This window comes from Otolemur garnettii, unplaced genomic scaffold (genome assembly GCF_000181295.1).
Source record: "Otolemur garnettii isolate 467f Iridium unplaced genomic scaffold, OtoGar3 scaffold00035, whole genome shotgun sequence".
NCBI lineage: Eukaryota > Metazoa > Chordata > Mammalia > Primates > Galagidae > Otolemur > Otolemur garnettii.
Window position 1 is genome coordinate 5,538,124 of NW_003852430.1, and position 10,799 is coordinate 5,548,922.

A 10,799-nucleotide genomic window follows, 5' to 3' on the forward strand; every position below is an offset into this window, starting at 1 on the left:
TTTGGCGGGTCCGGGCTGGGGATTCCAACCCGCCACCTTTGGTGTACGTGGCTGGCGCCTTAGCCGGTTGAGCTATAGGCTCCGAGCCTAAACTGGGAATTATTATCAAGCAAATTAAGGTCATTGTAACTAACTAATGGAATATCCACTACCGTGGGGTTCTAAAACAATTCAGTAATTTTTAAAAGGTAACATTAAAAACACATACAAGGTCTGACAATTAAGATTATGAACTCAACCTAGAAAAAGCACTAATAGTTCCTTGCTGAATTATCACTACAGTCCCGTTGAAGTGCTCTCCTCGGGAAGCTCTGCCCTGATACCAGTGCCTAGTCCACCCTTCAAAGCAATTTTGGAACTCTTTTTCTGGAATGGCCCTAGGAGCTATCATCAGATTACCCTTGATATCCTTCCTTTCAGTATTTCCTTTATCTTCAGGTAAAAAAAAAGTCATTAGGGCCTGATCAAGTGAGTAGATAGGGTGGTCCAATAGGGTTACTTGTTTACTGGCTAAAAACTCCCTCGTGGACAGTGCTATGTGAACTCATGCACTGTTACAATGTAACAGCCATGAGTTTTGGTCAAGATTTTCAATTAAGATGTTCCTATTTCTGTCAATATTTACTTGATCTGCTATGGTTTTCATAGTCAACTGATGATTTTGACATACAATTTGACAAATTTTTGCAAAGTTTTCATCAGTTCTGCTCTTTACTGGTCATCCTGGTCTCTCTTCCTCAGTGATGTTTTCTCTTCCCTCAGAAGAAGGCTTAATCCATTTGTGTGCTGCAGTTTTCTTCATTGCATCATCCCCATAAACCTGCACTAACAGTCCCTGATTTCATTTCCACTCTTGCCAAATTTAATCAGAAATTTAATATTTATTTGTTGTTCTCATTCAAGTTCTGACATTCTTACAACAGCACACAAAAAAACAACAATAATAATGCCACTCAGCAGGACACTGCCACATGCCACTAGAACACAACTGTGTGACACTGATATACCAAGGTTACAAAACCATACCACGTTGTTTGTAGAGTGCTGAATGTAAGTGCATGCTGGCACGTTTGCAAACTTAATTGTCAGACCTCACATAAGCAGGCACACATAGAGATAGCTTAGATTTTTAAAGATAATAAAAACTCCAAAGCAACAAGAGCAACAAGTATTCAAGAACATTAGTAAATAATTAACTCAATTAAGGAGAATGCCTTCAAATTGTACCTGATGTCAAGTGACAAAAAGAAAATTTTGTGTTCACTAAATATAATTTCTGAACAGCACAACAGAAAAAGCAAAAGAATAAAACAAACGTAAATACATCATATTTTTTAAAAGGCAATTTACCTTCATTCACATTTAGATCTTCTTTCACTGATGTTCTGTAGAATCTTAACTTTAACCTTTTTGCCAGTGCCTCAGCTTCCTCACTGCACATCAATTAAAAAAATACTTATAAATGTACCTTCTGTCATTAAATACCTTATAAATGTACCTTTGTTTTAAAGTTACTTTAATTACATTTACTGAATACAGTTTGGCAGAGCAGGTTAGGAAGGTGGATCAGATCTTTCAGAAAAATTTTCACATTTCTTTTTAAAGAAGCTTGATATTGATGCTCAGTTAAGTAAAACCAGCTGAGAGCTATGTTTTGTGAATCCCTTATTTTATTCTTGCTGGCCATGAAATAACTTTGCTGCCAAAAGCCAAAGTCAGCATATTAATGATTACGTCTACAAAAGTGGACTCTCCATTTTAGTTTTGCTAGGACTCCTAATATTGTTGATAGTTTTATTAGTACTGTGGTCAACAACTATGCTCCAAATGGCTCCCAAATATCCTGTCTCCTGGTCTTCACACCTTTTGTAGTCTCCCGCCACACTAATCGAGGTATATCTGGGTGTGTAATATTATACAACAGAAATGATGGTATGTGACTTCTGAGACTGAGTTGTAAGAGACAGTGTAGCTTCTGCCTTCTTCTCTTCAATCACCTGCTCTAGGGAGGCAGCTATCATTTTGTGAAAACACTAAAGCAGTCTGAAGGAGAGGCCCCCATGACAAGAACCAAGGCCTCCTGCCAAGTGAGTAAGCCACCTTGGAAAGGATGGGCTGGCCCAGTCAAGGCTTTCTGTGAATACAAACCAGCCAACATCTTGACTGCAGCCTCATGAAAAACCTGCCAGCTGAGCCACTCCCAAATTCCCAACCCAAAGAAACTGTAATCCAATAGGTATTTGTTGTTTCAACCCACTAAGTTTTGGGCTAATTTGTTATATAGTAACAGATAGCTAATATAAGAAAAAATAAGGTAAAAACGAAGCAAAGATTAAAGCTAGCAAAAATGTTAATCATATAATGAGCAAATATTCATAGTCAGAAATTATCTAAATCCTAGTTTCTGCCCACAAATTTGAGCATGATAGTTCCAAATATACAAAAAAATATGAATTTGAACCTTTTATTTAAATTCATCAACATAGGATATTCTAGATAATAAAACACCTAGGTATACTTTTCTTAACATTCTTACTATATTTAGGTTTGACTTAACACGAAGAATTGGATTTGTGGTACAAGGATCTGGGATTAGAGCTATAAAGGAACCTTCAAAATTTAATCCTTTAATTTTCTGTATTTACGAATCTGTGAATTTTCTAAGCCCAAACCAATCACATAGAGTAGCTCACAGAAAATTTTGGTATAAAACCTTTAAATAATTAAAACTTTCAAAATATAATATAAAATCTTTCCTAAATTTTATTGTCCATGCAAAGTTAAAATATGTTTTTAACTTCAGAGAATTACTGTCCCTCCTCCCCCAAAGTAGCCATCTTACTTTTTTATACAAGAATCATCCAAAAGGTCAATCTTGTTCTGTACAAGTACACTCGGTATATCTCCAACTTCAGCGACTACTTTCTCTCTCCAACTAGAAACTGCTTCAAAAGATTCCCTGTCAGTGGTAGAAAATACAAGCACACAAGCCTGGGCTCCTGTAAAGGCACAAAATAAAAATGTCATTTACATGAATAAAAAGTCCCACAGCAGGGTGGGGGCAACTTATACCTATTCAAAACAACTTTTATATAAATAAATGCTGACCTCATCTCTGTAGCACTACTGCTTGTTTTTCAACATATACTCTATTTTCTAACTCAGAAAACCAATTTTTATCAAGAACAATGCTTCTCAAATATGTCCAAATATCAGAGTACCCTCAAAACCATATACTTTGTTGTTGGAAAATCACAAATATATGTTAAATAAATTCCATTATAGGAGCTAGAGAGAATGGTAAATGGAGAAAGAATGATGGGATGTTTTCAGGTTCTTGTTAATATTGTCATTTGTTTCTTAATTTCTTTCAGCATAAATTTAAGAAAATTTTGAGGAAAAAAATCACAATTTACTCATTCTTTTCATTTTGTAAAAAAAGTATTATATTGTTTAGTTACATATTTTAGTAGGATACCAGTGACCATAAGGAACATAATTTGAGAACCAATGCCAAAAGTGGAATCAATCAATCAGTAGGGGAGAAAAAACTTAGTTTTTTTACCCTATTTAACCGCATAAGTCCTGTACTGAATCCACTGACAATATTTTAACCATCAACTATCACATTAGGTTGATGATACTTAAGATTAAAAATATGGCTAGGTGCAGTGGCTCATGCCCGTAGTCTCAGCTACTTGGAGGCTGAGGTGGGAGGATCAACCTGAAACCAGGAGTTCAAGGCTTCTGTGAGAGATGATCATGTCACGGCACTCTAGCCGGGGTGACACAGCAAGACCCAGTCTCTAAATAAATAAGCAGGAAACTCCTGGAAGAAGCTGTTTTACAAATTATTAACTGTTTATTCAGGCAGCATGGTGATAAAAGCAGGTGTATCAGCAACAAGAGAAAATCATCCTGGAGGTCAAGAGAATTTCCTCAAATCAAGGCGCGCTTTCCAACTGTTACCCCTTCCTTACAGATCCCTCAGGGATACAAGTTTTCTACTGAGACTCAAGACACTCTAGGGCCAGAAATATGCAGTTTCTATATCACCAGAGGAATCCTGTAGAAAGCAGATCACAGAATAAAAAAAGGAAAAGAAAGAAAAAATTCCCACAGTTCCCTAGTACTGTAAAGGTAGAAGAGTCATTTGGGAAAATCTTCTCTACTCTAAAAACAGGTTTTAAACCAAATGAATAATTAATTATATAAAACTGAAGAGATCAAATGAGTACATTGATAAATTTGCATTTACTTGAATTCTAGTATTTACCTAAACTACAAATAACATTAATAATAATTTAAGAAATTGTTCTTTCTTTTTTCTTTCTTTTTCTTTTCTTCTTTTTTTTTGAGACAGAGACTCACTATGTCACCCTTGGTAGACTGCCCTGGCATCACAGCTCATAGCAACCTCCAACTCTTGGGCTTAAGAAATTCTCTTGCCTCATCCTCCCAAGTAGCTGGGACTACAGGCGCCCGACACAACAGCCCACCTATTTTTTTGTTGCAGGTGTCATTGTTTAGAAGGCCCAGGCCAGGTTCAAACCCGCCAGCCCCAGCGTATGTTGCTGGCGCCCTAACCACTAAGCCACAGTGCCGAGTCTATTCTTTCTTTTATCATAAAATTCTATTTGTTAGCTTTAAGCCCAGAAGTTTATATCTAGTTAACTGCCATTTCAACTTTGTGCACAATACGGTACTTCTAGACACACAAGTTCTTAGACATGTAAAAACAAAAAAAACTGTGGGAAGTATATAATGAAAAAAGCTAATCAGATAGTGACAAATATGAGCAGATTAAGAAAAACTCACACAAAAAGTCAAGGACCAAAAGATAAAAGAAAAAGCATGTCCCTAACAGCCCCCAAATTATTTAGTAGGGGCCAGGATGGGAAGAGATCAAAGGAGGGTAAGAATGTGCCCAAGGGCTCATCTGAAGAGGAAGATGTAATGGGGACATGATTGACATCATCAAGGGAGGTGTGTACACAGTGCAGCAGGTACCTGGGCCCTGCACATGACCCCTCAGCCCCAGTTTCACTGTAGCTGTGGAGGGCAGGTCCTGCCGCCACTGTCCTGCCTCAAGCCCATGCTGCAGGTGGCTCCCTCTGCTTGCCTGCCTCAGGACTTTGCTGATGCATCCCCAAATGGACGCTGAGACCTCTGGAGGAATGCTTAAGCTGTGGGTATGTGAATCCTGGGGCACAGGGGGCATATCCACATGGCTCCTCAAAGAGACTCACCCCCAGCGATACTCAACCATACAGCGAAAAACCCTGTATTGTTTTTCTCCCTTCCTTGCCTCACTCCTCATCTGTCATGTCCTGGGATCATGTCCCTATAAACCACCCTCACCCAGCCAGGGTAGGGGAAGGGCAGAGAGAGGCTCAAACTAACACAGTAAGTTAAAGGCAATCACCACAAGAATAAAAACAAACTCTGACTATTAAACAGGAGAAAAACAGTCATCTCTCGAAAGAATGGTACACGAATCTCTAAAGCTGTATGGTTCACCTGATAACACGCCTGCAGATCAGATGCTGTGCCACTTTCTCTCATTTAACCTAAATATATTGCTAAAGTAAAATAAGAAAATGAACAGATGGCCTGGATTACTTTTGTGGTTATAATAATTCTAACAAATGTTGGCCAACTACTTGTTTTAACTTCCTCTAACTCAATAAAATACTTTGTCAAACTGTGATCTATGATGGTTTTTTTACGTTTAGAAAAAGTCCAACAACTAAAAAGCTCTTTTTCTTCTTCTTCTTCTTCTTTTCTTTTGTTTGTGTTTTTGAGATAGAATTTTGCTCTTTTGACTCAGGCTAGAGTGCAGTCATCATAGCTCTCCACAACCTCAAACTCCAGGGCTCCAGCAATCCTCTTGCCTCAGCCTCCTGAGTAGCTGGGACTATAGGTGTGCTCTAACACACACAGCTGATTTTTCTATTTTTTTTTTGTGGAAACAGGGGTCTTGCTCTTGCTCGGGGTGTTCTGAACTCCTGACCTCAAGTGATCCTCCTGCTTAGCCACCCAGAGTGCTAGGATTACAGGCTTAACACATGTAGTATGCCAGGGTGCTGTATTTTGGGGTAGCATATTCTCTACTCTATCTCAAACCTAGAAAAGAATGGACTTCTGCAGAACCAATTAAGGAACTTGTTAAATGTTCCCAGCAACCAGGAGACTCCTGGACTAGTGATGCCTTAATTTGAGCCTGAGAAAAAGGCTGTGGCTGGGAGTGAGAGTGAAAGACAAGAGAGCTGCACTTGGGAGGACCGTGCTCCCTCTACTGGCAGGGTAAAGACTGCACACGAATGTCGGGGGCAGAGATTAACCATGGCTAAGACTTAGAGCTAGTGTTAACAAAAAAGAAAGCTTACAAGATTTACACTGTGGGAAAACGAAAGCTTTATTTATCAAAGAGTTTTTAGCTTGGAGTGGCCATTCTGGCAGGCTGGGAAACAAGGCTCTGGTCACAAACCAGGAACAAGTGTTTTAACTAAGAGACAAAAGGAAAAAATTTATATTGAGAGGAGTGGCTAAACATACATATTTTTAAAACTACAGGAGGAGTCATGAGTATTTATGAAAAGAAAATGTGCACGTGTAATTGTGCTTTACACCTCACAGTCCCTTGGGGTCCCCTTGGCTGAGAGGGGTCCGTTCAGTTAGCAAAGGGCTTAGGATTTTGTTTTTAGTTCACATTAGTGATGGAGTGCAGGATATGCAATCCCTAAAATATGGGACCCTGGCATACTGAATGTTTTAAGCTGAAAGAATTTCAGAAAACAGGGGAAGCAGAAAATCCCCCTCCTAAAACTCAGGAGTTTCTGACTGTCCCCTAAAGCAGGTCAGAAGATCTTTATGTGTGTATGCTCCCCATACTGGGAAGAAAGGTGCATCCTATTGCCAAAGATGAAGGAACAAAAAGAAGAATCTAAACAGGCACTGCTAAGCTTCCCCAGGTTAATACACTCACCTCACATTCCCTGTCCTATCATCTCTCCAAACTTCATCAAACCTGCTATAAAAACACTAAAGTGGCTCGGCACCTGTGGCTCAAGTGGCTAAGGCGCCAGCCATATACACCTAAGGTGGTGGGTTCGAATCCAGCCTGGGCCCACCAAACAACAATAACGGCTGCAACCAAAAAATAGCCGGGTGTTGTGGCAGGCGCCTGTGGTCCCAGCTACTTGGGAGGCTAAGGCAGGAGACTTGCTTGAGCCCAGGAGTTGGAGGTTGCTGTGAGCTGTGATGCCACAGCACTCTATCCAGGGGGACAGCTTGAGGCTCTGTCTCAAAATAAAAAAAAAAAAACTACTAAGGTTTGGCTGTTTCTTCAGTCTTCTTTAACTTATGAAGGCTCTCACGCCACATTTAAATTTGTATGCTTTTCTCTTATTAATCTGTGTGTTGCTCTGGGTCCACAGCTATGAACTTAGAAGGGGAGACAAAAAAGATAGTTCTCACTCCCTACCCTAGCATGAGACTAGTGATTTTAAATCACGTGTAGTAGGGCCACTTAGCAGGTGACAGGAGCACAGCATAAAGGAAGATCCCGGTAGAATGCTTGCAAAGGGGTTGGAATATGCCACTGTGGCCAAAAAATTAATCCTTCCTAAAAGAACTCAATTGTCATAAATCTCAAGGACAGGGAAGACTGACATACCAAGAAATACATTGTAACCAAACTGTCATACCTCCCATCTATTCTCCTAACGGTGCATGTATCTTTCAAGAAAAATCATTTATTTTCTCATAAATGCCCTTCTCTCCCTCCCTTTCTGTTAAGATAGGCCCCAAATTCCAACCCTTTCCTTGAGCGAACGTCCACTTGTACAAGACTGAAATCTGTCTTTTCTTCTCTTGCTAATCCATCTTTCTCCAGAATAAAGCATCCCCCCTCCTCCATCATGGACCTAAGAGGGTAGAGGAAGTTTTTCCTCTTCTACACTTGATTCCCATGGTTACAAAGGAACACAGCAACTGCCAGAACTGAGTATACATGCCCAGGAGGAAAGCCTCAGAATGGGAAACCTGGAGAAATCCAGGACAATTACTAAGAGAAAGAATCATCTTCCAACATCTGCCACCAACAGGGCCCCCACATCAGACAACAATCGCACCTGCCACAGTACCCTCCCACCAAAGTGCCCTCCCACTTCCCTCTCCTCCTATGTCTCACCCAGGAGAAGGAAGAAACATCTCTTGTAAGCTAAGGAGAAGAATGGGGAAAGAATGAATCAACCAACATTCCCTCCCTAGACCATGGTTACTGGCCTGTTAAAAGTCTCAGAGTGGATAAGAGATTTAATACTAAATTATGCTTGGAGTTTTGACTATTACACAGGACTGGCTATTCTAATTTCTAAATTGAGACTATTTATGACTAGATCTATGAGGCAGGTGAAAAAAATTACTTGAGAGTGACCAGACAAAGAAAAGGGAATTTTTTAAGGTTGAGGAAAGGACTTCCCCCTCCTCCTACCAAAGAAAATATAAGGGGATGAAGAAACACAAAAACAAAAATTGCATTTTGATAACTTATAAGCTGAACCTGTTCAACAAAGCAATTACTATAAATATTCTTAATTCAAAAGGGATGCTATATAGTGATCCTTTCTCCATCTTTGATCTCAAGTTCTTTGTTGATATCAGTCATCTTCAGGAAAGTTAATACTCTAAGTGCTTTAAATTTCTCTCTTATAGTCATATGGACATATCTTACACTCTTGATATTTAAAGGCAGTCAGTCTTTTCACTTGGTTGGGATTCCTGAAAGGCTCTGTGATATGATCTGTGCCTTGTGCAACCTATTGACAAGAAGGTCATGTTTCAACATGTCTGAATGTACAATTAAAGCCACCATTCCAAGACGATAAGGGTACTTATAAACATAGATTTTGGCATAATTGGTCTTTCAAATAAATTATAATACAATTTTTAATCCCCTGACGTTTTTATGCATCCCGAATAACACATTTCTAGAATTTAAACCAGTGAGTCATAATTTTATAAGGCATAGTGTTTCTATCACTAAATAAAACTCATTCATTTTAGTCCTTACCTTCTCTTCCTGATCTTTACTTGTATTTAATTACATCATTATCTGAATCTATACTAGCAGCAGATAATATCTGATTGCCGAGGTGGCATCTCTTCCTAAAAAGACCTCTCTCCTACTATACAGTAGCCATATGGTTTAGGTAGACTAAACCTATCCTCTGCTGGGGTGGAAGGGGTGTTACATGATACAGGCCAATCAATCAGGTCAAGGGAAAAGCTCAGGACTCCAGTGTTGTAGGAAGTAACCCTCTCTTGCCAAGGATGTAAGCACAGATGATGCTTTCAATGGTGCAAGCAAGAGGACAACCAGCATGAGGAGGTACTCCACACCGGGGGAGCAGGTACTCCACACCGGGGGAGCAGGTACTCCACACCAGGGGAAGCAAGGCCAGGGGAATCAGTAAGGTACAGCCTGAGCAACACACAAGTCAAGGTGATTCGATTTTCAGACTTTTCAATGAAATCAATAAACCTTTCTCATTTAAACCAGTTTGAAATTACTTTTCTACTGTCAGCAACTAAAATCATTCTGATGGGATCACAGAAGAAAATAGAAAAAAAATTCAATATACCATTTTTCAAATTTATGTATAATTGCTACTTTTTCTTCCTTAATTCAAATTGTATTATGATAAATGTTTATTTTTATGATTTAGAAAAAGAAGTTGAAGTTTCAAAGGCCTGTCTCAGTATCCTACCCTCTTTGCTGTTTTATTAAAATATAGTTGGCTAAAAATAATTAGTTACATTATTAAGATAAACTTTTAACAGATACCTATTTAGACGCTTAAGACCACTTTAAATTAAAATGTTAAACATAGAGGAACTAAAGCTATTGTAAAAGCTTTTTAGTTCAAATGAAACACAGTGCAAAGTAAACATTACCATAGTAAATTAAGATATAAATATTAGTAATTATAGGCTTTTCAGTTTCTGACAGAAAAAGATTTTTGCACACATATTAAAGGGAACTCATATGATCTCAGGAAATCTTAAAAGTACCAAACCATAATAGGAAGTATAGAACAGACTGGTTGCAGTGGTTCATGCCTATAATCTTAGCATTTTGGGGAGGCTGAGCCAAAAGGATTGCTTGAGGCTAGAAGTTTGAGACCACCCTGGGAAGAACAATGAGACCCCCATCTCCAAAAAAAAAAAAATAACTGGGCATGGTGGCAAACACCTATGTCCCAGCTACGTGGGAGGCTGAGGCAGGAAGATGGCTGGGGTCCACAATTTAGATATTCGAGGCTGCAGCGAGCCATGATTATGCCACTGCACTGCAGTGGTGAGTGACAGAGCAAGATCCCATCCCTAAAAAACAAATTTAAAAGAAAGAAAGAATCTGGAGACTATTTAAGGGCAAAATGCACATAAAGAATCAGCAAATGAGGCTGGACAGACAAGGAAAAACACAACTGCAAAGTCCTATGTGTATGATGCCGAAGTGCCCAAACTTCTTCCTCAACTAAGAGAAAATTACTTCAGAGTTTTAACCTCAGAAGTAATTTGATAGGCTCGGCGCCTATAGCTCAACCAGCTAAGGCGCCAGCCACCTACACCTAAGGTGGCGGGTTCAAATCCCCAGCCCGGACCTGCCAAACAACAATGACGGCTGCAACCAAAAAATAGCCCGGCGTTGTGGCGGGCGCCTGTGGTCCCAGCTACTTGGGAGGCGGAGGCAGGAGACTCGCTTGAGCCCAGGAGTTGGAGGTTGCTGTGAG

The 10,799-nt window shown here is 39.5% G+C and overlaps 1 protein-coding gene across 1 annotated transcript in view; it reads right to left on the minus strand.

Moving 5' to 3' along the window:
- Positions 1 to 10,799, minus strand: part of RAB23 (RAB23, member RAS oncogene family) — a 36,372-nt gene that overhangs the window by 7,199 nt on the left and 18,374 nt on the right. Inside the window, exons 4-5 of the mRNA XM_023513143.1 lie at positions 2,843 to 2,999; positions 1,351 to 1,433 (exon numbers count right to left, since the gene is read on the minus strand). Coding sequence (XP_023368911.1) covers positions 1,351 to 1,433; positions 2,843 to 2,999 — 240 coding nt within the window. The remainder of the gene's footprint in view (positions 1 to 1,350; positions 1,434 to 2,842; positions 3,000 to 10,799) is intronic.